The 27,649-nt window shown below is 49.3% G+C and overlaps 1 protein-coding gene across 3 annotated transcripts; it reads left to right on the forward strand.

Moving 5' to 3' along the window:
• Nt5c1a (5'-nucleotidase, cytosolic IA) lies at positions 1–27,039 on the forward strand. 3 transcript variants are annotated; one of them, XM_087549286.1, is made up of 7 exons: positions 1–194; positions 6,863–7,030; positions 7,401–7,530; positions 10,857–10,979; positions 12,570–12,754; positions 14,723–15,126; positions 26,025–27,039. In XM_087549286.1, exons 1-6 carry the CDS (start codon positions 69–71, stop codon positions 15,077–15,079), a joined length of 1,089 nt encoding a protein of 362 aa, XP_087405412.1. In that variant the 5' UTR covers positions 1–68; the 3' UTR covers positions 15,080–15,126; positions 26,025–27,039.
• The last annotated feature ends 610 nt before the right edge of the window (positions 27,040–27,649 follow it).

Consider the following 27,649-nt stretch of genomic DNA (forward strand, 5'->3'; position numbering starts at 1 on the left):
AGTTCCTTGAGCTCCCTGTCTCCGACGCTGTCTTCTCCCGCCGGGCCGGATCGGATCCGAGCCGGAACATGGAACCAAGGCAGCCCCCGGAGGCCCGAGAACCCGGACCAGGGGCAGAGACCGCCGCGGTGCCGCGCTGGGAGGAAGCCAAGACGTTCTATGACAATCTCTCGCCCAAGAAGAAACCCAAATCGGTAAAAGCAGGGCTTGGATTTGGGGGAACACGGGAAGGGCCACTTCCAGGGAAGGGGTCTCAAGCCCTCTGGGAAGGGACTTGTGAAGCCCCTCCCGAAGGTGACACGGCTTCTTGGCCCCAGAATGTGCCCAGCAGTTGGCTAGGGCTCCAGTTTATTTTGGGAGCTCTACTATAGTGACAGTGGCTTCCCTCTCCCCCGCCCCCATCCCGGGTTCAGGTTTTACTCCAGAATACCCCTCCCCCATGCTGTCTTCAGGGGCCTATGCGTTCCAGGCGCTGGCAGCCTGAACGCGCAACGCGGACCGCACTTGTTGGAATTGCTGGTCAGCAACCCCCAGCAGCGCTTTGGGCTGCTCGGCTCTGGGAATCCGGCTGCTCTCTGGGCTCTTAGGTCTCCTCCACCTATGCAGCCAGCTCAGCTTCCAGACCCAAGCCTCGGCGTTTGGGCTCTAACTGCAGATCCGGACCCTGGGGAATCAGGTCGGTCTCCCCGCATCTTAAAGGGCCGGTGACTTGCTCCAGGCTCAGGGCTTTGCTCCCAGGCTCTGAGCTACCAACGCTGGGCTTTGCACATTAGACGTTGCTTCTGATCTCAATGGTGGCATCAGCCCTTTGCAACTTCACACAGAGGCAAGCATTCCACTTCCTCTATTGGGCAAGTTCATGATACCCTAGAGTAGTTCACGCCTCTCTGCCTTAGACCCAGGAACTTGGGCAAGGGATTGAGAATAGAAGTTCACGCAGAGGCATTACACAAAGGCCTCCAGTCTGACCTTAAAGCATCCCACCACTTCACGACAACACTTTACCCAGGAGGCCACTCCATACCTCTAGGCCTTGGCTCATCCTGGTGACAGAGATCGTAAGTTGTGGCCTGCCTGTCTCAGGAGTTTGGAGTGTGCCCACGGAGGCTCCAGAGATGGTGGATTCTCAGGTAAAAGATCCTACAAGCTGTGGAAGCACTGGGGAGGAGGGTGACTGCCACCAGGAAGGCTTTTGAATTGATCTTAAAGCTTCAGTGGGTGGGACCTCCTGGGAGAAGGGGTTGGGGAGGGGGATTGAGTGAAAAGCAAGTAGCTGTCTTTGAAGCTCAAGACTTGTCCAGAATCCATACTGGGAGGGAAATGCAGGATCATTGGGGGAAGTGTTACAAGGACTCAAAAGGCTCCCAGCCCAGAGACAGCTCTGACTGAGTGAAAGCGCCTGGACCTTATGTAGTGGGGTTGAGGCTTTCATGCTGGGTTCTGTGGAACCCTGTGTCTCAGGCAGTCTTCAGACCTGTGAATCTAATTTCTTTCTCCTTAGAAAAATACTTTAAATATTTGTGGGGGAAAAAAGCAGTTCTTCCCATGTTCAAGTATTAAGAGGTGTGCAAATGGGACTCTCTCAGAACTGTGCAGAAACATAAAAATAAATTTTTACTGGATACGAAGATTCTTAAGTCTGTGGTAGTGCCCTAACTCCTGCTTTCAAATGTATTGATGTCCAAACTGTTGGGATTTTGTTGTTGTTTTGTTTATCTGTTTGTTTATTTAAGATTTATTTATTTATTTTATGTGAATACACTGTCGATGTTTTCAGACACATCAGAAGAGGGCGTCAGGTCCCATTACAGAGGGTTGTGAGCCACCATGTGGGTGCTGGGAATTGAACTCAGGACCTCTGGAAGAGCAGTCAGTGCTCTTAACCGCTGAGCCATCTCTCTGGTCCCCAAAGTGTTGTTTTATTGGTTAGTTTTGTAACAAATACATTCATCTAGACGCGTAGATATGAGCTGAACTGTCAAATACCCTTACAGCAATTGTATATTTGGCTTACCCATGTGGCAGGGTTCTGCCTAAAAATTCACTTGACTAAACAGTCAACTTACCTTTAAAAATATGAACGTCATAATGGAACTGTTGCAGGATCCTTTTTGAAAAAAATTATTATTCTTTAGTGGGATTAACTTGGTTCTACTTTCATTTTATGAAGAGCACACTGGGCTGTTTATCTGGTGGACTGGAAAGGGCGAGTCTGGCAGCAGCCACGCTGATGAGATGGCAAAGCTGGAGTAATAATGTCTGGGCCCGAGGATGGGGAGGAGAGACTGCTGGGAAACAGGAGAGAACCTTCGATGTTCAAAAATCCGCTTCCTTCCCTGAGCATCAGAACCAGGCCGTGGTTGGTCACAGCCCCTTCGTCAGACCATGAACCCTGGTCTGATTAGGTGAAGCTCCCAACCCCATCTTTCTTGTCACAACCCCTCCTCCCACAGGCTATTTTGGGGGTTGTAAGCCTCATGGGCCCCATCAGGGCCTGGCCTGGCCTGGCCTCATTTTCATTCCCAAGAGCTTGAGTAAAATATTTAACCTAGTGAAGGCCATCAGAGACCCTCACCTCTTGGGGTCAGAGGCCTTCACCCAGAGCTATCCTATCCTCGTCTCTCCCAGTATCCCTCCTATGTCTTTCCAGAAATAACAGCTTTGGCTACATTCCTACTTGAGTGCAGTAGAGAGATTGTTGGTCTAAATGGGAGCTCCCCAGGCAGGCCGGTGGGGCTGGGCTGCCCTCTGTTAACTCCTGCACCCTCACCCCAAAGCCACAGCGATCAGCCTAAATCCCAGAGAGCTGGCAAGACCGTCATGGTTCCCTACAGTTCAGTACTCCCAAGTTGATCCAGCCCTAGCCTGGAATGGACTTTCTGACTTGGGTGCACACATGGTTTGGATGATAAGAATCCTGGACAGGCACAAGAGGGTCAGTCTACAAGGGCTCGGCGGATCCGGGCTCTGGACAGATACTGTTTTTTCAGACCCACTTGAAGGCTGGACAACCTAAGGGGCTTGTGTTCCCAAGGCCCCTCTCGGTTATGTTGTAGCAGAGTGACTTGAGTAGGAGACAGAATTCTGTCCTGGGGACTGTCATTTTTCAAGAGAAGAATATCCCATCATGAAACCTCACAATATTAGGATACAGTGCTTTTTGTCATTTCTTTCAAACATGGAAAAGAAGGCCAGGATGTGTCTAGGCGAGTGGTTAAAGCAAAAGGTGGAGGCTTCTGGGAGGACCATATCAAGGAAGCTTTAGGTGGACAGAGGCCAAACTAGAGGCCAGAGGCTAGAGACTTGAGATCTCATCTTGACTTTTTGCGTGAGCAATACCCTGACCTTCTCTAACCCTCTTTTCTCGTCCATGAGGGAAAAGCAGACACTGCAGGGGCCAAGGCAATCGAGACATGTTTCTTGCAATGGTCAGGAGCAGGATCTGAGAGAGTCTGGTTAACTCTCCTAAAGGAAACCCAAGGCCAGCAGCGTGTCAAGGCTGTGGGACAGAAGGTCAAGAGCAAGGCTGGATGCATGGCCTGGACCAGATTCAGACCCAGATTCAGGAAAATGTCTCTGCAGGAATGGCAGCTCTGTCCCTAAGGTTCCCAAGTGCTGATGGGGTTGAGAAATGCCCAGCCGAGAACACGCCAGCACACAGGTGGTCAGAAACTGGCAAAGGCCTTTGGCTGAGCTCCAGAAGAGGGTTTTCTTCTGCTGGCCCCACCGGCCACCTGCACAATCTTGGTTAGAGTTAAGAGTCAAATACGAGTTGTGGCCAGCTACACAACTGTGTGGAAATTTTTGTTTTTTCCATTCCTATTCTGAGAGGCTCTGAGGCTTCACTGGCCATTATCTACAGGAAACTGCTTAAATTCATTAAAATTAAATCAGTTTAGGGACCAGGAAATGTCTCTGTCAGTTGAGCATCAGCGCACAAGCACAAGGAACCTGAGTTTGGCTTTCCAGCAGCTTCGTGAAAACCATGTGTGACTGTGTGCATGATTGAGCCGATGGGGACAGATCTCTGGAGCCCAGAGCCCACTGGCCAGCCAGTACCACCAGTCATCATGCTCCAGGATCAGTGAGAGACCCTGCCTCAAAAAAATACAGTAGAGAGTAGTAGGAGAAGACACTTGACATCCACTTCTGGGCTTCACACACAAGCCTGCGCTCACACATACACACATTCTTTTTTAAGCGAGTGAAATTAAAACTCAAACCTTCATCATCACCAGTCACATCTGAAGTTACGACACAGCCACAGCCACAGTTTATAGAGCATTTCCATAAAATCCTGTCTTCCAGAGCTGTCCAGGTCACAGAGAAGTGCTATCAGTGTGTTTCCTGAACACGCATACTCTGATTTCTCCAAGAAGATGAGGAGGGTCCAGCAGCTGTCCTCATGGCATGCTCCTCTCCTTGTCTTCTCAAAGATACCATGAATATCTGCATGGATGATCCAGAAACTCTTTGGGAACAGAAATCAAACCTATCCTGCTTTCCAATGGCTCCAGCATAGCGTCACTCAATGTTGCCAATCAACTGGACCTTGCCGAGGGTTGAATACGTCACCCCCAAGATTATCGTGAACAAGCAGAATGTTAGGTCCACTTACAGGTCTTGGCTTCAATTTGAGACCCTCTCTCCTCACCTGTAAACCAGGAATCATGACACTAGGACTGTCCCACTCACAAAGAAGTGGTGTCCGTGAGTTTCCTGCACACCCATATTCTGATAATCCCCAGAAATCGATCAGGACCCAGCTGCTGTCCATGGTGGCAGGCTCCTCATTCCGTCCTATGTAAGTCAGGTGTGTTGGTCCATTTGGGTTACTGTATCACAGTGCCACACACTGGGCAATTAACACATTAACACTCTAAACAATACAGATGTCTTTTTTTTTTTTTTTTTGTCTTTTTTTTTCTTCCCCGGAGCTGAGGATCGAACCCAGGGTCTTGTGCTTGCTAGGCAAGTGCTCTACCACTGAGCTAAATCCCCAACCCCACAGATGTCTTTCTTACAGTTGGGAAGGTTGGGTGTCCAAAATTAAGGAGCCAAAAGACTGGGATCCTCTTCCTCGCTTAAAGTTGTAAGTTTCTCACTGTGCCTTTACATGGCAGAATAGTCAAGGCAAACTCTGGTATCTTTTTTTCTAAGAAAAGCCCTAACCACTCCCAAGGGCCATGCCCTTTAATGCTATCTCTTTCAGGGTTAGAGTTCAACATGAGATTGGGGGGATACATTCAGATATAGCAGCTGAGAAACATTGCTAAGACCCTCTTGCGAGGACTCCCTTTGGAATTCAGGCCCCTACCTATCCTGGGTTCCTCTATACTCTCTCCCCTGCTCTTGCCTCTGTTCACTTTCTGAAGGCTTTTGTGTTCACTGATCCTTGTGGTCTCTTTCTTCAAGGATTTTCCCAAAGGCTAATGACTTCCTCTCCCCTAATGACTTCTTCTGAAGGCCAGTTACCACCAAGACCTTCCCTCTACCTCCTATCACTGATGCCTGTCCTTTTGCCTCTTAGTTCTGTTTGCTTGTCCTCTCCCCCATCCTCTGATGATCTCTGAGGACAGGAGTTATATCTTCTGACTAGAATCCTTCCTCAGCAGAGCTAGATGAGGGCAAACTCCCTAAAGGAACCAACTGAAGTGGAGTTACAGAGCGAGAGCATGAGGTAACCGGACAGAGGGGAAAGGATATTTCTTTTTTTTTTAAAGATTAATTCATTTATTACATATAAGTACACTGTAGCTGTTTTCAGATACACCAGAAGAGGGCATCAGATCTCTTTACAGATGGTTGTGAGCCACCATGTGGTTGCTGGGATTTGAACTCAGGACCTCTGGAAGAGCAGTCGGGTGCTCTTAACCGCTGAGCCATCTCTCCAGCCCAGAAAGGATATTTCTTATACACAGTAAGCAAAGGGAGCACCATGTTCAAGAGTCTGAGGGCAAGGGAACGGTGTGCAAAACTGCGAGCAAGGTAAGGTTGCGCAAAGCCGGGGAGGAGGAAGCCGAGGGAATAAAGGAAGTAGAGGTCTGTTGCAAAGGACTTCTTGCTCTGTAGGAAAGGCTGTCTGTGTGATTCTGCACCACTGGAGAAGCAAGCTGTGAGTATGCCTGCACCTTAGGAGGCTCCTCTGGCAATTTGAAGAGGATGAGAGGTCGTGGTGGGCTGGGTGCTGGAAGAGAAGAAGGAAGGGGGTAGGTTCCAAGCACGGGTGGCTTAGGCCATTGGTCGGTGAGGAAGCAAATGGGGAGAGAGGGGGCAGAGAAGGTTCACTTCCTGGCTCTGGTTGTCTGATCATGAAGTGGTGATCTGGATGAGTAGATGGTGGAGCCCAGCACAAGATGAGGAAAGTGGGAAGAGCTGGGTTTGGGGTGAGGGGATTCAGCCCCAGGCACTGTAAGTTGGAGGTGCTTGTTGGTTGACTGGGGCAGTTAGATATGTGAATCTCGAGCTCGGGAAACAGACCCAGGCTGGAGATATTTTTTTCTTATATAATTACTGTGTTTCTGAGCTCTAATTTCTTCCTGAGGGCATGCAGCCTTTTTCATAATGGAAACCATTTGGGAGTCATCTCCATGTAGCCATACTTTGGCTACATACATTGTACTCATTTTTCTCTGGTGTCCAGATGGCCAACGATACCTCAAGCTCCCTAGGGGCATGCCCCTCTCTCCCATCACACTCCTAAATAGAGAACCAGTCTCCAGCACGGTCCAGACCGGAGTCTGCCTCTGTCCGAGCAGAGCCTCCGCCTTCCCCACATCCCAGGGTCCAGGAGAAGCTTGCACAGGTGCACCTCGCTCGGGATGAGTCTGGGTGACAGTCTGTCACACTGTTCCTCTTACAGCCAAAGCCTCAGAATGCGGTCACCATCGCAGTGTCCTCCAGAGCCTTGTTCCGAATGGATGAGGAACAGAGGATCTACACGGAGCAGGGTGTAGAGGAGTACGTACGATACCAGCTGGAGCACGAGAACGAGCCCTTCAGCCCTGGGCCCGCCTTCCCCTTTGTAAAGGTGAGGGGGTAGTTCCTGAAATGAACCACTGGATGCCTTTGTCAGAAGCTCTGCCTGGCAGAGGCAATAATCCCATGACTAGGAGACTGAGCCTTTGTGGGAAGAGGCCACCCTACTCAGGACAGATGGAGCTGCAGGCTGGGTAACCAGTTGGAGAAGCTGTCCTCCTTCGTCCCCCTTTAAGGAAGTGCCTCTGAGTAGTGAGCACCCCATCCAGTGGTGGGAAATGCCATTAGCATGTGGTGGAGTGCATCTCATTCCACCAAGCCACTCTCGAGCCTCCCCTCTCCTTTCTCACTGCATCCCTGACCACCGACTCCACTCATCAATCACTCGGATGCTGAACTAGAGATTGCTGTCTCCCTTCCAGGCCCTGGAGGCTGTGAACAAGCAACTTCGAGAGCTGTACCCCGATAGCGAAGATATCTTTGACATCGTCCTCATGACCAACAACCATGCTCAGGTGGGGGTTCGTCTCATCAACAGTATCAACCATTACGGTAAGCGTGAGGCGGATGATCATGGGATGCCCTACCACCTGCGGGAGGCCACACTGCCGCAGGGTCAGGCTGGGTTGGGCTATCCTGGTTAGGACAGCCATCCTAACCCCAGCACTGTGCTGCTAACCTGGCACTGTATTCCATTGTGTTGTATCTTTAACCCCAATCTTTTAAAACTAATAAGGCTTGGGTTGTAGTCCAACGGATAGAGTGCTTGCCCGGCAGGCAGAAAGTCCTGAGTTCAATCTCCAGTACTGCATAAAAACTAGCTACATTATTAGTACATGCATGTAATCCCTTCGCTCGTGAGATGAGGCAGGAAAGTCCTCCTATGGCACCTAGTGAGTTCAATGTCAGCCTGAGATATATGAGAACCTGTTAACAAACAGACAAAAAGCAAAGAGCTGTGGGTGTGGCTTAATTGGTAGGATCCTTGCCTGGCATACACGAAGCCCTGGGTTGGATCCCCAGCACTGAATTAAAAAACGAATAGCAAAAAGGCATGGTAGTATAAAACTGTAATCCCAGAACCGTGGAGTCAGTGCCCTGGAAGCAGAGGAATCAGTAGTTTAAGCACATATTCAGATACCTGTGACCCTGTCTCAAAATACATATATACATATATACATATATACATATATACATGCATACATGCATACATGCATATGTACAGACATAAATGCATTCATACATATATACATGCATATATATATGCATGCATATATACACACATACATGCATGCATGCATGCATACATACATATATACATACATGCATTCGTACATATGTACATACATAAATGCATTCATACATATATACATGCATACATGCATACATGCATATACACACACAAACATGCATGCATACATACATATATACATACATGCATACGTACATATATACATACATAAATGCATTCATACATGTATACATACATGTATACATACATGCATGCATATACACATACATACATGCATGCATGCATACATACATACAATACTGTAATTAATGCTGTGTTTCATGACACACAGCTTTAATCCAAACCCTCCAGAGGCAGAGGTAGTTGAACATCTGAGTTCAAGGCCAGCTTGCCTTATAAAGTGGGTTCCAGGACAGCCGAGGGCTACACAAAGAGAGACCTTGTCTAGAAAACCTGTAAAAAATGAAACAAACCAAACTGATTTGAAATGCTGCCAGTGTGAGGGTGCTGTCCCTGGCCAATTTCCGGCCACCCATGGTTGATCAACATAACTGGCTCATAAAATTCCTGAACATTTAATAACTGACTCTTAATAAACCGGCACAAGCCAGCTGCAGCCTTCACTGAACAGGCCCCACTCCCTGTGTAACTGGGAAAGGTGTTTACTGCCTCCACCCCTTAGTTTCTCTACTTATAGGAGACTAACGGCTCACAGGAGACTCGGGAGCAGTTCAGAGTGAAAGGGTGCTTCTCCTTTAAGTCCAGTTAGGAATGAAAGTACTGAGTCCCTCAGAGCAAGCTTCCAGCGGAGGGAGCCCATTCTTGTTTCCAGGACGACTCAGAACCACGGGGCAGAGAGGAAAATTGGACTTAGAAAGGCCAGAATCTAAGTCTTGGCATCTCTCTTGGGCTTGTGTTCTCCCCAGACCTCAATGTCCTTCTTTAGCAAGCTTAGTCCTTTGCTGTCATCTGTAACTGAAGTTCTGGGAAATCTGAATAGTCCCAGGCACTCTTCTGGCTTCCACGGGGACCAGGCATGCACAGGATGCAGAGGTACATGCCAGGAAAATTCCCAAACACAAAAAAGGGGGAACCATGGACTGGAGAGATGGCTGAGCAGTTAAGAGCACTGGCTGCTCTTTCAGAGGATCCACGTCCTCTGGGGGTTCACTTCCCAGCACCCCAGTGGCAGCTCACCTCTGTGTGTAACTCCAGTTCCAGGGAATCTGACACCTTCACACAGACATATGTGCATGCGAAACACCAACACACATAAAAGTAATGAAGTCCTCTTTTTTTTTAAATAGGAGAAACCACCAGCACCAACCCATCCACATTTACAGCTTTCAAGATCCCCTTTCAAGCAGACAACAACCCCGTTACACATTTATTATCTTAATTCACTTAATATTGAGACAGGATCTTACTGTGTAGATCCCGAGGCCGGGCTAGTCTCAGACTAGAGAGCCTCTTGCCTTAACCTTACCAGGGCTTTCAGACACTGTAGACAAGTACTACTACCCTTTGTTCCTGCCTCCCTCCCGGGTGCTGGGATTGAAAACATGTGCCAATGGACTTGGCTTCACTACTTTTGTAAAAAACAAAGCATGTGACTTTATGTATGTGTCTGCGTGTGTAGGCCAAACCACCCTGTATGGGCCCTCTGAAGGTTGGAAGAAGCATCAGATTCCTTGGAGCTAGAGTTACAGACAGTTGTGAGTTGCTATGTGGGTGCTGAGAACCGAACTCGGGACCTCTGGAAGGGCAACCGGTGCTTTTAACCACTGAGCCATCTCCCCAGCTCCTACTTACTACTTTTTAATGTATTTCTTTATTTTGGGTTCTGGGAACGAAACTAGAATATAGTTCTGCGGGCTGTGTGTGTTCAATCACTGAACTACACCCTTGGTCTCCAATTGGCATTTTATTTTATTTTATTTTATTTTATTTTATTTTATTTTATTTTCGGAGCTGAGGACCGAACCCAGAGCCTTGCGCTTGCTAGGCAAGCGCTCTGCCACTGAGCTAAATCCCCAGCCCCCAATTGGCATTTTATAACACTGATTTTAGATGATGAGAGTAATGTTAACAATATTTAACCACCTGGAGGATAAGTGCTGAGAAGAGGCAGGGTGCTGTGCTTGAGTGGGGCCTGGAGGAGCACTGCGGGGGTCAGACATTAACCCTTTAGGTTGTGGGCTGTGAGGAGAACGGCAGCCCGGTTTAAGGGACTTATGTAGTGATGGTAAGTGCCCGAGGATAGCAGCCACTTGTCCGCCAGCAACTATTGCAAAGCTTTTGCCGATTTGGGAGGAAGCTACCCAGGTTGGATTCTGATTGGCTCAGCTGCGTCTAGAGTCTGCTCCTGTCCAATCAGCTATGACCAGGAAGACAGGGTCTCCAGTCCTGTGATTCCCTGACTGGGTGGAGATGCTATGGGCAGGTGTTTTCTCCCACTCCGTGATCATCTTATTTCCTTGATGAAGGATGGAGAGGCTTGGGTGAGGGACGCTAGGCTGAAACAGAGTCACTCTGCTGCCTCACCGCTCAGTTCAAGCACAGAGAGACCATTATGGGGTATGAAGTTTGACCCCGGCCTCATCGGGGACTCTCTACCTCTCCACAGACCTGTTCATTGAGCGATTCTGCATGACAGGTGGGAATAGCCCCATCTGCTACCTCAAGGCCTACCATACCAACCTCTACTTGTCAGCCGATGCAGAAAAAGTGCGAGAAGCCATTGATGAGGGTAAGTCAGAATGAGGCGGGAGAATATGGGAACACCTCCCCACACAGTGGTGAGAAGCCTGCTGCCGGAGCTTTGAACAGACACTGGGGTTACCTAATCCTCTTCTTGCCTCCTCTTGCCCTGCAGTGCATGCTCATTGGCATCACCTAGCCTCCGTTCCCATGGGAACTTTCCTTCCAGACCAGAAAGCTACTGCTTTCTAAGATCCCTTGGGGCTGACCAGAGTTCTGTTTCCTGTGTGGCTAGGAGGCTTCTACCCATTACTGGGCCAATGAGAAAGAGGTAGCCCAGCCTGAGAGGAAACTTTCAAAAACAGTCATCTCCCAGAGCAGGGTTGGCCAGTGCTAAGGTGAGATTAGGGGACTCAATTACGAGGACTGGTAATGAGAAGTCCATTCCATGTGCCCCGTTCAAGGGGCAGTTTGGGGTGACAGCCATAGACTCAGTCCTCCCAGTAGGAGCCCACAGAGGAGGAAAGACTGCCTGCTCATTTGTCTGGATGTGTTTCCAGGATGAACACTCAGGGGTTCCTGTCAACTGCCCTCTTTTCTGTCTGTGGGGCTTTGTTTAACCAGGACCCAGAAGGCATCTCCCTAGACACACCACACCCTTCGGTTGAGGTCTTGGGACAAGCTAACAGATAGATGTGCCTCAGAGTAGTGGGGCTCGGGTCCTCTTGGCATTAGGTTGATGGAGCTGAGAGGGTATGTAGTCTGACACTCAGGATTCGGTCCTACCCTGGGCATCCGTAGGCTAGTGAAGCTTCTGTGAGACCTGTACTGCTAGCTCTTCCCAGAGCTCTGCAGAAGTCTACTTTTGTGGTGCTAGAGTCCTACAAAGGAGCAGGATAGAAGTGGCCGTTGGGGAGATGAAGACTGTTGAGGGAACTCACCTGACTGGAGCCTGGAGCTCTGGTCCCCAGAAAGAATATGTCCGTTATCACATGTGGCTTATGCTGCCTCCTAGGACTAAACACACTATCTCACAGCCTGGGCCACAGTGACTTCAATGTACCCGCACGCTTAGTGGCTGTAGTCAGGGTGTCCACATCCATCCACCCCTACTGCAGTCCGAGAGCTCACCCTCATACGGACCTGAAAGAACTTTAATTTTACTTTGGTCTTGAGGAGGTAGGTAACTTGGAATCAATTGTGAGGGACTGACCACACCTACAGGAGTGCTTCCCCATCTGTTCTCCACGTAGGGTGAGGAACTCCAAACAGAACAGTGACGTAGGAGACCTGTGCTTCCAGCCAAGACTGTTGCTCCGATGGTCCACACCAACATGGTCTTCAGTGTAATTCCCTCATCCTAGCTGATAAGCAGCTCCTCAGTGCCCCTCCTAAGGGTGCCTCCAGAGCTCCCTACAGAGATATTAATGAGGTAGCCTTCAGACATTGATAGAGACCCTCACGGTGCTTCCTCAGAGCCATAGCCACTGCCTCCTAGGGCCAGTAACTGTGCCCTTCCGATTTATAAATGCTTTCAATGAGTCCTTGGTAGGCTTGCCCGTTAGTCCTGGTGCGACAAGGATAGCATAGAATACCTTCTGTGCCAAGGCTCAGACTATGTTCACCTCTCTCTGCCCAGGGATTGCAGCTGCCACCATCTTCAGCCCTAGCAAGGACGTGGTCGTGTCCCAGAGTCAGCTCCGCGTGGCCTTCGATGGGGACGCAGTACTTTTCTCCGATGAGTCAGAGCGCATTGTCAAGGCCCATGGGCTGGACAGATTCTTTGAGCATGAGAAGGCCCACGAGAACAAACCTTTGGCGCAGGTGCCACGCATTCCCAGAACTCCTGAGTAACTCCTCATTCCCCAGAACCTGGACTGGCCGGAATCCAGGGCCAAACCCAGGCTAAGTCCACACCCCACCAGGCCCTCTCCTACTAAGAACCAAGCCTCCTCTCTCCTTGGTTTTTCAAATCAAAGTTTCTCTGTGTAGGCGTGGGTGTCCTGAAACTTGCTTTGTAAACTAGACTGGCCTTGAACTCAGAGATCCACCTCCCTCTGACTCCTGAGCTCTGAACCTCTCCCACTTGGCTCCTTGCTCCTTTCATTGAGACCCCACCCCTTCACTAAGTCCCACCTCCTCACTCAAGTGCCAGTGCTTCACCTCCTGGGTCTCCAGCATCTCTCCAAGCACCTCACCGAAGCCTTCCCTGACTCTCTGTTTTTATTCCTCCAAACGCTGTCTCAGGAGCCCCCAGGCCCTATTCTGAATCTTGAACCCTCTCTAAAGTTCCAAGTCCCAACTCCACAAAAACCTCTCTCTGTCCGTCTCTCTCTGTCTCTCTGTCTCTGTCCGTCTCTCTCTGTCTCTCTGTCTCTGTCCGTCTCTCTGTCTCTCTGTCTCTGTCCATCTCTCTCTGTCTCTCTGTCTCTGTCTGTCTCTGTCTGTCTCTCTGTCTCTGTCTCTCTCTGTCTCTCTGTCTCTGTCTGTCTCTGTCTGTCTCTCTGTCTCTGTCTCTCTCTGTCTCTCTGTCTCTCTGTCTCTGTCCATCTCTCTCTGTCTCTCTGTCTCTCCCTCCCTCTCTCTCTCTCTCTCTCTCTGTCACACACACACATACACACACACACACACACACACACACACACACACACACGCATGCACGCACACACCCCTCTTAGTCCATTGTCCTTTCCCTGTGACCCTCAGCTCTCTCTTGGGATACCCTCCTGAGTAAGGCCCCATCCTGCCAGAAGCTCCTGCTTCCTCACTGAGAGACAAGAGGAGCTCCATATTACACCATCATAGGGAGCGAGGGCTGTGGGTCCCCTTGGGCCACCTCTTGTCATTCCTTAAGTGGCTCAGGGAACCTCACCTGTCTGTGTGCGGGGAGGGGGGGGTAAGGGGATTCCCTAGCTCCACTGGGAACTCCAGTCTGAGCTTTTACAGGAATCTGGGAGCCAGAGCAGTGCACTTTCCCACTAGGTGGTTAACAGAACGCAGCTTACCCCAGGTTCCTAAGCTAGGAAAACCTCCAAGCCTAGCAGGCTACGTCCCTGGCTTCCAGTTGATTTGAAAATGAACCACACTCTGTACCATCCAGTTCTCTCCTCACAGATCCTCAGTGGCACTTTCCCCTGACCTCAGAGCTTGATCCCCAGAGACACATATGCATCTGTCCACAGGCAGGCTCATAGTCAGTGGTTACACATCTGGCCCAGATGCTCCCAGACAGAATGGAGTCTGTGCTGATTGGCTCATTGTGCCACCATTACTAGCTCATTCTTATTGCTTCTCTGCTGATGAGCACAGACCACACTTACAGAGCTGTAGGATGAATTGCTGTAGGCCACACGAACGGATATTCATAGCAACAGTTGCCCTGGTTATGGTTATTCATTTATTTATTTATTATGTATACAATGTAGCCTGCATGTATACCATGCAGGTCAGAAAAGGGCACCAGATCTCATTACAGATAGTTGTGAGCCACCATGTGGTTGCTGGGAATTGAACTCAGGACCTCTGGAAGAGCAGACAGGGCTCTTAACCACTGAGCCATCTCTCCAGCCCGGTTATGGTTATTCTTAAACAGCCCTAATCACATTAAGACCGACCCCAGACTAAGGTACCTACAGCTCTGTATGCACACAGGCGCCAGATGGGGCAGACGGAAACTACCCAAGGATTTAGGGATTTCCCACCCCAACAGCCAATCACTGATGCTTTAGGACGAAAGGCAAAATGTTTTGGAGAGGTGAATTAATCAGCATCTCTGTTTCCTTTTCTCCACAGGGTCCCCTAAAGGGCTTCCTGGAAGCACTAGGTAGGCTGCAGAAGAAATTCTACTCCAAAGGCCTGCGGCTGGAGTGCCCGATTCGTACTTACTTGGTGACAGCGCGCAGCGCAGCCAGTTCTGGAGCCCGGGCCCTCAAGACCCTACGTAGCTGGGGCCTGGAGACGGATGAGGCCTTATTCCTAGCTGGAGCACCCAAGGGCCCTCTTCTTGAGAAGATCCGCCCACACATCTTCTTTGATGACCAGATGTTTCACGTGGCCGGAGCTCAGGAGATGGGCACCGTGGCCGCCCACGTGCCTTACGGCGTAGCTCAGAATCCACGGAGGGAAAAGCAGTCCCTAGGCGCACAGTAGCTGAGCTACCTTGCTCCAGGCCCTGTCACGTTTCTGAACCGCGGCTGGTGAGCTTTTCAGGCTCCTCACTGTCCACCCTCCTGCATGCCGCACTCATCTCTCTGTACCAGGTACTCTTAGAACGTTAGGAAGACAGAGCCAGCAGTCTCGAAATCCCTCCTGGGCAAACATTGCCATGACCCTGGCTAGAAAGCAGCACTCGGCAGAGTATCCTGGGTGTCAGAGAGAAACTGGTGGGACAGAGAGTTGTGTAGACAGAGAAGCCAGCATGCCTAAGGGCTTGGGATGAGAACTATCTCTAACGTAGCGCAAAGAACACTGTGTGAACGTGGGTAGATTTAACATCTAAAGCAGATCTGGCATGGATGCATGACTTAAGTTCCCCTTTTTCATAAGCCTTGGCATACTACCATTTTTTTGGGTGGCTTTCAATTTGTTCTTTAGCCAAAGAAGCTTGGTTTTATAAGATTGTGCACTAAATTAATCATTTAGTGCTGGGGCTGCTAGTACCCACGGCACCTGTGTGGATTACAAAAGGACACTGTCTAAGTGAATGCATTACAAAACTAATGGCCCTTCCTTCCTCTGGCCCGAGCCGGGATATAGGCTAGATTCCAGCCCTTTGCCCCTCAACCCCGAGGCCCATCAAATGAGAAGTGTGCACAGTGCTGCACAGTGCTGCACAGATTCTCTCTCGATAATTTTTTCATGTTTAGAAACCACTGCCCAAGGTGACCCTTTGCTTGCTGTGATTTGCTAACCTGAGCCGTGGAGAGCTGCTACATGCAAGGTGTTTGAAGAACTGAAGGGAGGAACGTCGCCCACATGCAGATTCTCCTCTAGCCAGCAGAGGGCACTGCAGGCTCTCTCTGAAGAAGGCTTCAGTGGCTCGCCAACTCTGGGTTTCCTTTGCCTCTAGCTTCAGGGCAAAGTTCAGTTAGTCCTGCCTGCCGGTCTCCTCAGCTCAGTCCTGGGTCTGCCAGTCATTTCCACCTTCCGTGCTGTAAGGAAGTTCTCCTAACAGAGAAGGAACTCTAGCCCTGAATATGGAGAAACCACAGGCTCTAAAGCGAGTCGTTGTCCAGGCTGTGCCTGAGGTGTAGGTGCCACAGTGAGATGTGGGAAGTATCAGGTCTGTTCTGAAACCAAAGACGCTAAGAAAGTGGTAGCTTAGGGAGGAATGAGTTGAATGCGTCCCAGCATGGTTCTGCTGTGGAGAGTGAGTAGAAGTCAGTCAGAGCTACCCCGGAAGTAATACGCTGTCATCAGGGTGCTATGCAAAGGATTCTGGGATGAACCAGCCTTCCTGAGAGATATCCGCGGTTGCTCCATCTTTGCATGAATCTCTACAGCCCTTTCTTCTCCACCTGATGAGTGATGGACCACCTCCTTCTTTGCTAAGCAGCCCTGGCACTCAGAGGAAGGGTGGAAGAGTGGATGGTTGCCCCCCTTGGAAGACAAGAAAGGGCAAGCATGAATGTGTACAATGATTGCCTGGTTCCCACAGGGATTTCAGCAATGAGGGAACCCAGAAGCATCATCAGAGGGCCAGGAGCTGAGGAGGGCCAGAGGAGAGGAGCCTGGAGGTAGGGGGAAGGCATCCGGGGACTCAAACCTCTGTCCTTCTAGGATTTGAATCAGGGTCTGAATGAGTTCGTGTTCTGGGCAGTGTGTCCTGGAGTGACAGCTGCAGGAAGGAGGAGAAGGAAGATGCAAGAACTCCCAGAAGTGAGTACCAGCTTGCTCTACGGGCATGCAGATGCTATTCCTGGAAGGGACGTGAGGTTGACACCCACCACAGCTGCTTAACGGAGCCATTGGCATTATTGCAGCCAGAAGGGTGTGGGGTGAAGGTGTCTTCACACAGGGTCGTTTTCGTCATTATAACCAGGACATCAAAGTCTGCAAGGGGATCTCCTTGCACTATCTGTACCCCACTTCTGGCCAGAGATGCCATGTGGCCCAAGAACAGCTGCAAGAAGAGGAAACTGGGGTGACAGAGGAAGTTTCAAGGCCCTTTCCATCTTCACTGGATCGCACTAGAGCCCCTTGAAGGGTCTCAGCAGAGGCTCATGGTCAGTGGTCACAAGAATCTTGTAAGGATATGCAGAGCAGAGACTCACAGATTGTCCTTAGGTTGCCCAGTCAGGAAAGACCTGTGGACTGTGAAGACAGCACCAGCTGCTGCTGAATTTGGGATGAGATCTAGTGCCCAGGGCCTGCTCATTGAAGGCTGCAGACCCTCCCAGGTTTCCCAGGAAACAGGAACAGTGCTGTGCCAGAAGTAAAAAGATAAGGTGCAGTAAAGGGCTGTGGCTCTCACTGGAACCACCATTAATAGATACAGACAGCACTTGACAGCGCAGAACGGTCCAAATTCTATTATTGAGACCACAGATGAGCATCTCAAGCCTGGGCAGAAGCTTTTGAAGCTGGTACAACAGGCCAGAAGTCCTGGGGGCAGGCTCGAGCTGCAGCCAGACAGTCCTCCTGACGGCCTCAAGAGCTGAGAAGCCTGGCAGTGTGAAGCTTTATTTACTGTGTTACCAGGAGATTTAAAAACCGACTGAGCACCAAAGCCCCAGGCAAAGCCTTTAACTGCAACACTGGCGTAGAGGAGCCACAGATCACCGGAGCTCTTTAGCTGGAAGTACCATGTCCCTATGTCTGGCAGAACTCTGCTCCTAGGAAGTGCTTGCCAACAGGATTCCAGACCCAGTGGAACTGCCACTCAGCAGAACAGTAGCTCTGTTTGTTATTAAGCATGGAGACGGCTAAGATTATTACAGAACTCCCTTCAGGGGAGGGTGATATAGTTGGGCATCTGGCTCAGTCGGAAGAGTGCTTGCCTACTGAATTCAAAAGCCTGGATTCACAACACACAACAATGCATAAGCTAGACATGGTGGTGCACACCTACGATCCCAACACCAGAGAGACAGAGACAGGGGGAATCGGAAGGTCAGGGTGACCCTTGGCTGCATAGCCAGTCCACAGCCAGTCTAGGGTCCATGAGACCCCATCACAAAAAGGAGAAAGCAAACCTTTACTTACGTGGTGGTCCAACTGCATTCATGGGAATGCAGCAGAATATGCTAGAAAGAAAATAGAAGCTAGCAAGGTGTTCAGATCCAAAATAGACTTGATGGTACACCTGTATTCAATTAGTGTGTATCCATGCGGTCAAAGACATGATCAGAATATCAAATGTGGTAAACAGCTCTGCCCCAAGTCCCTGGGGTATCCCTTGATACCATCAGCTGCCCACACTCCTCCACTGGAAATGCATCTTGCCGTAATCCAGCCTTCATGAGATGTTCCAGTACTGTGGCCCATGACTACTCCCTAGCGGTATCCTGACCAGGGATCCTGATCGGGAACCACCATAATTTGCTCAAAGTTACCCAGCTAGCAGATGTCAGTGATGGGACAACAAAGCCACCCTCACAATGGAATGTTCCAGAATCCACTACAAACATGACAAGCTGTCCTATCTACTGTCATGCTTGAAGTCACCATCCCATCATGACAGTCCCCCTTACAAAGCCCAGGCTTGGCCTCAGATTCTTCAGGCAGCATTTCAGGAGGACAAGGAGAAGGAGGAGGAGGAAGATGAGGATGAAGAGGACGAGGAGGATGAGGACAAGGACAAGGAGGACCATTGGCCCCGTGGCTGGCAACTTTTCAGGAAAGGATACCTGAGAACAAGTGTCCTGGGTTCTACCCTTAAGGCAAAGTGCAGAAACCTTGCTTGCCAGTAGGTGACACTGTAGGCTGGCACTCAGCTGTGCCAGTAGTGCATGGCTTGATTTTCTCTCCTATGCTACTGGTTACTATGCTGGACTCCAGCAGCCTAAAAGGACTTCCTTTAGGTGCTCTGACAATGTTCCTGAAACATCTCCATATGACGAGCTGATGGCTCTCACCGAAAACCACTGTGACCTGTGTATGGGGAAACATTCATGAATGTGTGCCTCTGTACGGACTGAGTACGTATTTATGGGTGCCGCAGCTCGGATTTCTCTGCTGGTGACTCTGTGTGCACAAGTGTGTCTGTGTCTCTGCGTGTCATGCACACTTGCGAGCTTGGAGTGTGTACAGACAGTTGTATTAGTTGAGGATCCTGGGCCCCACATGCTGATGACCAGCGTTACTCCTGGGGACTCTCCTCATCCCATGGGCACTGCATGGGATCACCTGAGGGCCCTGAAGCCAGGCCTCTCAGTCTTCCTCTCTAGCTTTCTGGTTCTGTTCCACTTCTGTTGCCTCTGACTTCTCTGTCTCCTTCCCCTGTGGCTCTGCAGCTTTGGGGAGGAAGTGGCAGAATCTGCCTCCACCTGACTCAATCCCCACGCATCTCTTCCCTCCCCGCAACAGTGCCAGGGTTAATACGGTCCAATTAGGAGCTATCTCACGGCCACCACTAGGAAAGCTGACATCTTACTGGGCCTCCTGCTCTTGTCAGACATGCAAGACCTTTGACCTTGACTTGGAAGTGTCTCCCTGATGCCCTCCACGTCACCCCCACCCCAGAGAACGAACAAATTGTGTTTGCAAAGTTAGAGTTTCTCTAAGGCGAACCAAAAATCTGCAGACTGGCATTTCATACTCCTAGCTCAGGCTGAATGTGCCTTCATGGCTGTCGGCCACTACTCAAGGCTAGGCTTGTAGCTGACACTGATCAGAAAGCTGCCAAGGTCATTGCAAACATACTGTGTGTGTGTGTGTGTGTGTGTGTGTGTGTGTGTGTGTGTGTGTGTGTGTCAGGGGCCACAAACCCTGTGTCTACAGGAGCCACACAAGAAACAGGCGCAGAGGGCATTGGGCAAGGTCTTGAGAAGAAAAATAACATCGAGAGTCCAGAATCCAGTATACCCATGTAGGAATTTGGGCTGGTGGGCCCTGGTATTCTATCTTTTTGTTTTGTTTTCTGAGAAATTAGAAATCTGAACTTTCAATTATTGGCAACCATTTCAAGTTTAGAAAACTTTGTATAGCCCAAAAGAAGCTTTTGTTGTTAGTCAGATCCACCTCTCCAATCTCCAGTTTGCTTTCTGCCTGAAGCCCAATGAATTGGGACTTTTAGACTCAAATTACTGAGAATGGAAGAGACATTACTCTCAAAATCACAGCTTGTGGTCTTTAGGAGACCTCAGAGATGACATAAAATATCCCTGGTGTATTTTAAGTGCTTGGGTACGAGCCAGGCTTGGCAGTGCACACCTGTTATCCCGGCACTAAAGAAACTGGGATTGGACCATGCTAAATTCAAAGCCAGCCTGGCCTACATATGAAGACTCTATTTAAAAAAAAAAAACCTGAATAATAATGGATATAGTTGGTGGTGCACGCCTTTGATCCCAACACTTTGGAGACAGAAGTAGGTGGATCTCTGAGTTCAAGGCCAGCTTGTTCTTCCAAGCAAGCTCCAGGGTGGTCAACACAGTGAGGTCCTGTCTTAAAACTAAAGCAAGCTGGACTGTGGTGGCCCACACCTTTAATCCCAGCACTAGGGTGGCAGAAGTAGGCAAATCTGAGTTCTAGGCCAGCTAGGGTCTCACTCTGTCTCTCTGGTCTATAGGACTACCTTGAGGAACCCTGTCTTGAAAAAAAAAAAAACCCAAAAGACCAAAAATAAAATAAAACAAAACAAAAACTGAATGAATGGGCACAAACTTTAGTTTTAAAATAACACACCTATAAACTTCCAACTTCCTCTTTCAACAGTGTCTGAGTGTCCTCTGCTCAGAACAAGAGCAAGGACAAAGCCCACATCTCACAGTAGTCCCCTGCTGTCTCCATTCTCTACCACCCTGGGCTCCTTCTCCTGACGCCTCTGCCTTGCTGTTTGGCATAACCCCCTCCCCGAAGTGCCTCCTTGGAGAACTAGAGCCCATGTGCTCCTTTGTGTGACGTCCTTACCTGGGACCTGAGTGGGCACACACCTTTCTTAGCACCGCTCCTGAGCCTGCTCTCAGCACATGGCGGGGGTAGGGGGGCTGCTCTGTCCACTCCCCTCCTGGTCACATGACAAAGGATGCTGCGAGCTTATCACTGTGAGTCCCTTCCTCACGCCAGCCTATGCCCTCGTCTTACAAGGGCTTCTGGTTCTTAAAAGCCATTCAAATAAATAGCCATTCAAATATGTGTATATTGTCTTGTTTTCTTCCTTCCTTTTCTTCCTTTTCCTTTTTTAAAAAAAGCTCATTATAAGTGAATCTAGAAGTTGGAATAAACCCTAAGAAATCCAGCTCTGTTGTCGTTTTGAGACAAGTCTCACAGTTGTGAGCTGCCTTGCGGGTGCTGGGTATAGAACTGGATCGTCTGGAAGAATGCACTTAACTTCTGAGCCATCTCTCTAACACTGCTCGCTCTCTCTCTCTCTCTCTCTCTCTCTCTCTCTCTCTCTCTCTCTCTCTCTTGATGTGTGTGTGTGTGTGTGTGTGTGTGTTGTTTTTAAGATTTATTTATTTTATGTATGTGAGAACACTATTGCTCTCTTCAGACACACTAGAAGAGGACATCAGACCCCATTACAGATGGTTGTGAGCCACCATGTGGTTGCTGGGATTTGAACTCAGGACCTCTGGAAGAGCAGTCAGTGCTCTTAACCACTGAGCCACCTCTCCAACCCTCATTTTGTATTTTTTTTTCTGTATAACCCTGGCTATCCTGGAACTTGCTCTGTAGACCTGGCTGGCCTTGAACTTGGAGATCGGCCTGCCTGTGCCTCCTGAGTGCTGGAGTTAAAGGTGTACACCACCATCCATCCCATTCCAGCTCTTTTTATTTCTGTTCTTTTTCCAATGCCTGGGTGTAGGCTGGGCCACTATGCCTTTATTCCTTGCACAGGCGGTGGCTCTCTGTGAGTTTGAGGCCAGCCTGCTCTACAAGGCAAGTTCAAAGCCAGGCAGGGGCACACAGTGAAGCATGCTTTCCCGGATGCTCTGGGCTTCCTCACTCTCACTGAAACATCCCCTGTCCTTCCACCATGGCACGGTTTTCTGTTTTCTCTCTTCCTCTTCTCTCCTCTACAGCTGTGTGGATTTACAGCTTGCTTGCTCTGATGTTTTCCTCTTAGATCGTAATAAAATTGTCCTCAGACTTCAGAAAGAAAAACGAGGTCTTGCCATTTAGCCCAGGCAAGTCTCAAACTCAAAATCCTTCTGCCTCAAATTTCCCAAGTTCTGGAACCTCAGAAATGTGCCACCAAACCTGACTCAAAATCCCATGACTGAGCTCTCTCCATAGACCCTGCTTCATGAGGGGAGACTCCAAGATGGTAGACTCCAGAAAGGCAAGCTTTTCCTCATCAACGTGACAGGCTCTGGAATCAGCTACACTGAGTTACAACCCCAACTCAGTGTGGGATCATCCTACACAAGGGTATGAATATCCGAAGTGAGGCAATGCGGGCCATTTTGTGGGTTGGCTAAACATCTCAGCCTTGTGACACATCTGTCGTCTAGAGTCTGGGCGCACTGCTGTGGAAGCCAGTTAAGTTGAGACAGGAAGCTCACGCTAAACGTGAGTAACGCCATTCTCTAGGCTCGGACCCTAGACTATATAGGAAGAATGGGAGCTGAACACAGTCCCGTGTGTCCCTCTGCTTCCTGACTGCTACCTAATGCCCTGGCTTTCTTGCCATGATGGCTTCCTTGCCCTTGAACTGTGAGCTAAAGTAAAGCCTTTCTCCCTTAAGTTGCCTTTGTCGGGGTTTTATCAAAGCAACAAGAGTGGATGCCAACACACCCCAGTGGAGCTCCTGATGTTGACTCTATTTGCTCTGGCGCTGCCATGGGTGAGGATGGATCAGAAGAGGCAGAAAGGACGTGACATTAAGGAAGAGGATGAGCTGACTCCCACCCCAGCCCTCCTCTGGTGCCATAGCATCTTCATTTCACCATGCTGGCAGAGCAGGAATCCAGGAAAAGCTTCATCCATCTTCTATGAGTCACAAGCCCAATTCAGTGCGTGACGAGCCTACACGAGGGTGCAAATGTCAGAAGTGAAGCAGTGTGGGCCATTTTGGGGTTTGGCTACGCATCTCAACCCTCCCTCTGCCTGATGTAGCAAGAAGCATGTCTTCTGACCGTAAGACTAGACCCAAATGTGCCTCCTTGATCCTCTAACCTTAAGTCTGCTCCCTCTCCACCTCACATACCTGGTCCCAGGCATGAGAGGCATGAGGTCTTCTACCTCCTTCCTCACATCTCAGGTCCAGCAGGTGCCTTCAGGAGCCTTAGAGCCTCCGTCTTGGGCAATGTCACAGCAAGTGTGCGCTCAGATGTCTTCATGAGACATTTGAATAATGTCCGTTGGCTCGTGATACTGGAACTATTCACAGCTGTCCAGGGCCAGGGGATCGTGTCCATGGCAACGGAAACAGCTGGAATAGAGGACAGGTGGTGCCCAATACCTTCTGTTTTGTGGCTGCACTGCCGTGACTGAACCCTCTGCTTTCCAAAATGCTCTCAAAACTGGATTTGAGAACGAAAGGCTGGTGACAAGGCTGTGACTTGAATGGGGGGGAGTGAGGGGGGGTTGGGGAGGAGGGGGAGCAACAGAGTAGGAAGCTCCTGAACATTGTTCTCCCTTTTTGCCCTTCCTTCCTACTTGCTGAGCTCATGGGTGACCCAAGGGCTACATAGTCTCCTCCTTTTCTTTTGCTTATTGGCCACACTTTAACTCCCAGTAAGTCACTTTTTAAAAAGAGGTACGTTTGGTAACTATACCATAGTTCATGAGGATTCACTGTGTTCTTTACAAGATATGTCTAGGACTGAACAGAAGACTTGGTGGTTAAGAGCATTTGCTGCTCTTACAGAGGACCCAGGTTCTGTTCTCAGCACCCACATGGTGACTCTGACCTTGGAGGGCATTGGGCTATTCAACTGCCCTAGAACCCAAGCTGACTTTAAGCTTGTGACTTATGAGCCTGAATTATCCTCCTGGATACGGGAATTATCACCATGTCTTTCTATATGGTATTATTGAAAATGCAAAGATAATAGATACTCGTGTTCCCACCATAGGAGTGACAGCTATACGAGGTAATATTTTGTTTGGTTGGTTTTTGTTTGTCGAAACAGGGTCTGACTTGTAGCTTTGGCTGTGCCGGAACTCCCTCCCTACGTGGACTAGACTGACCTTGAACTCACTGAGATTTGCCTCCTTTTGCTTCCTGAGGGGTGGGATTAAAGGCATAGACACCATGTGCAGCCTAGGTAGTATATTGGTAATAGCTAGATTTAACTATCCCACTGTGTATATATACTTCATGTATATTGTCAAGTTGTCCGTGATAAATATGAATAACTTTATAGGTCAATTAAAACATTTCAGGAGGAGTGATGAATACCTTTTTTTTTAATGGTTCTTTTCTTCGGAGCTGGGGACCGAACCCAGGGCCTTGCGCTTCCTAGGCAAGCGCTCTACCACTGAGCTAAATCCCCAACCCCAAGGCACCCATTTTTAATCCTAGCATTCAGGAGACAGAGGTAAGCAGATCTCTGTGAGTTGGGGCTAGCTGTCTAGAACGTAAGTTCCAAGCCACGTTTATATACTGAGATTCTGTCTCGAGTTTTTAAAAAAAAAAAAATCTATGAGTAGGTAATTCGATGATTATAACTACAACTTCACATAATAACAGTGACCAAATCAACAATTTACACAAGGAAATAAATTTCACCCTGTGAAGTAGGTGCTATTCTGAGCACCCCTTTATTAGCTGTATAACTCACTCAAGGGCCAAGCTAGCAACCAGCAGAGTTAAATGTCAGCCTGTCGTCGTTGGGATCTAGGGGTGTGATTTACATCTGCAGTCCTGGCACTCCGAGGCTGAGGCAGGAGGAACTGGAGTTTAAAGCCAGACCAAGTTACACAGAGAGACCCCATCTCAAAGAAAAGGAATGGGGAGGGTGAGAGGAAAGAGGGGAAGGGAGGGAGGGAGAAAACGGAGGCAAATCAGATCAAGTCAGGCTGGCCTCAAACCCATGGAGATCAACCTGCCTCTGCTTCCTGAGTCTGTACCACCTACACCTGGGTCTCATGCACTTTTATTTATTAATTGTTTCTGTTTTATCTGTAGGAGTGTTTTGCCAGCGTGTGTGTCTGTGCACCGCTTGCACGCAGTACCCAAGGAGGGCAGAAGAGGGCGATCAATCCTCTGGGACTGGAGTTCTAGTTGTGAGCTGCTCTGAGGGTGCTGGGAATTAAACCAGGGTCCTCTAGAAGAGCAGTCAGTGCCCTTAACCTCTGAGCTATTGCTCCAGTCCCTTATATAAATGTTAAAAGATAAAACTTGCAGAATCGCAGGTGTGATGGAACACTCCTTTACTCCCTGAACTGGAGAGCCTCAGGCAGGGAGTTTCAAACTTTGACACCAGCCTGGGGTACATCTAGAGGCTCACCCGGAAAATAAACAAGTCTCTCCCTCCCCTTCCCTCTCCCCCCTCCCTCTCCCCCTCCCCCTTCCCCTCTCTTTTCCCTCTCTTTCTCGATCCTCCTCTCTCTCCCCTCCCTCTCCCTTTCCCCTTCCCCTCCTCTCCCTCTCTTCCTTGACAGGTTCTCAGTACCTACCCTGACTAGCCTGGAACTCCCCTACACAGACCAGGCTGGTCTTGAACTCCGCCCGCCTCTGCCTCCTGAGCACTGAGATTAAAGGTGTGAATCACTAATACCCAGCTTCAAAGACAAAGTTTAAAACCCTCAGAAAATGTGAGCTGTCATTGACTTAGTTTGCACAATGTGCCTCCAGAGCTCAGGAGTGGTGCCTTCCTCTTCCTCTGAGTGACTCTGGGCAGAAGTGTGTGGAGTGGTTTCCTATGGTATTCAGGAGAAGCAGGGCCCACTGTAGAGAGACAAAATATTGATTGCTTGTACCCCAGTATTTGTTTTTCCTCAGTTGGAGATAGAAGTGAGATTTTCTATTTACATCTTTCAGGGGAAAAAAGGAAGCATCTGTCTGATACAGAAAGGAAATTGGAGCACTAGACCGTTGCTCCGAGTTCAGAACCACTCCCTCTGAAATGCCGTGTTTCACCTGATTCCATGCGTGTGTTGGTCTGCTCGAGCTGCTACAACAAACTACCGGGCGGCTTAGAAACTTATTTCTCAGGCCAGGCATGGTGGTGCGCTCCTTTAATCCCAGCACTCAGAAGTCAGAGGCAAGAGGAACTCTGTAAGTTCAAGGCCACCCGGTCTACATAGCGAGGATTGTATAGAAAGACTCTGTCTCAAAGAACAAACAAATGAATGAGCAAACAACAAAAGAGAAAAAAAACCTCATTTCTCAAACTCCTGGGGGCTGAAAGATCAAGGATCTGGCCAATTGGTGTCTGCTGAGTGCCCTTTCAGTCTCACTGTGTGGTGGAAGGGACAAAGAGGCTGTCTCGCTCTCTTCTCCAAAGACACTGACCACATTCATGAGGGCAGACCCTCATGAGCTATTTCCTCCCACAGGCCCCACAGTCTAATATTATCCACAGCTGACTAAGATGGTCCCCATAGGGATGGGGGTGGGGTGGACACCAGCATTCAGACGACAGCGGTCTGAATCTTCGTTCTTTCTGTGCTCCAGCAAAGTCCTATTCTGAAGCCTCGGGCATTCCATGTGGTATAGAGCTCACCCATCTCGAGGATAACGGGAGGATAACTCAGCCATAACTCAGGGTGTGAACTTGTCACCTGCCTGCTGGGTGACCTTGTAAAGCACACCTCCGCCGCTACCAGGAGGACATGCTCTGGGGATCTCTCTGTCAGAGAACCTGCTTCTACACGGGCTGTAGGAATCACCTTTCAGATCTGCTGTGGAGTACTTTTTCCTGAGATTGTTACCACGAGTGACTGGGCATGCTAAGGTCATAAAAGCCAGGCATTTGGGTTTTTTTTTTTTTGTTGTTGTTGTTGTTGTTGTTGTTTTTGTTTTCATTTTTCTTTTAAATAAAAATAGCTGTGTTTGTGGTGTGTGGTGTGTGTGTGTGTGTGTGTGTGTGTGTGTGTGTGTGTGTGTGTGTGTGTGCGTGTGTGTTCAAACATGTACAGTAAGCCAGAGGAGGTCATCAGGTGTTCTCTATCACACCCTGCCTTATTCCCTGAAGACAGAACCTCTCACTGAACCTCAACTCAGTGTCAACAAGCTCCAGGGCTGGGATTACAAGTGTGTGTGTGACTGTGCCCAGCTTCTTATCTGGGTGCTGGGGTTGAAACCTGGAGCCTCACACATACACCACAAGAATGCTGACCTACTGAGCCACATCCTCAGGCACAACACGTGGCTCTGTCTGCACTAAGGAGGACTCCAAACCTAGACCAAAGCTCCTTCAGAACCGGAAGATTGCCAGGGTCTCTTACAATGCAAGCCGCCTTCCTCTTCCCTTGCCCTCATAGGTCAGAGTCCCACGTTGTGTCACATAATCCCTGGGAGACTAGAACAAACATCTATCACCCCAAATTGGGAAGCAATGACAGGCTAAAAAGTAAGAATACCACCAGAGTCAGTCCAACCTCGTGAACCAGTGAGTTTCATTGGAGTTGTTTACAGGAGTATGGGTGAGGGGTGACTAACAG

This window comes from Rattus norvegicus, chromosome 5 (genome assembly GCF_021556685.1).
Source record: "Rattus norvegicus strain SHRSP/BbbUtx chromosome 5, alternate assembly SHRSP_T2T, whole genome shotgun sequence".
Classification (NCBI taxonomy): Eukaryota; Metazoa; Chordata; class Mammalia; order Rodentia; family Muridae; genus Rattus; species Rattus norvegicus.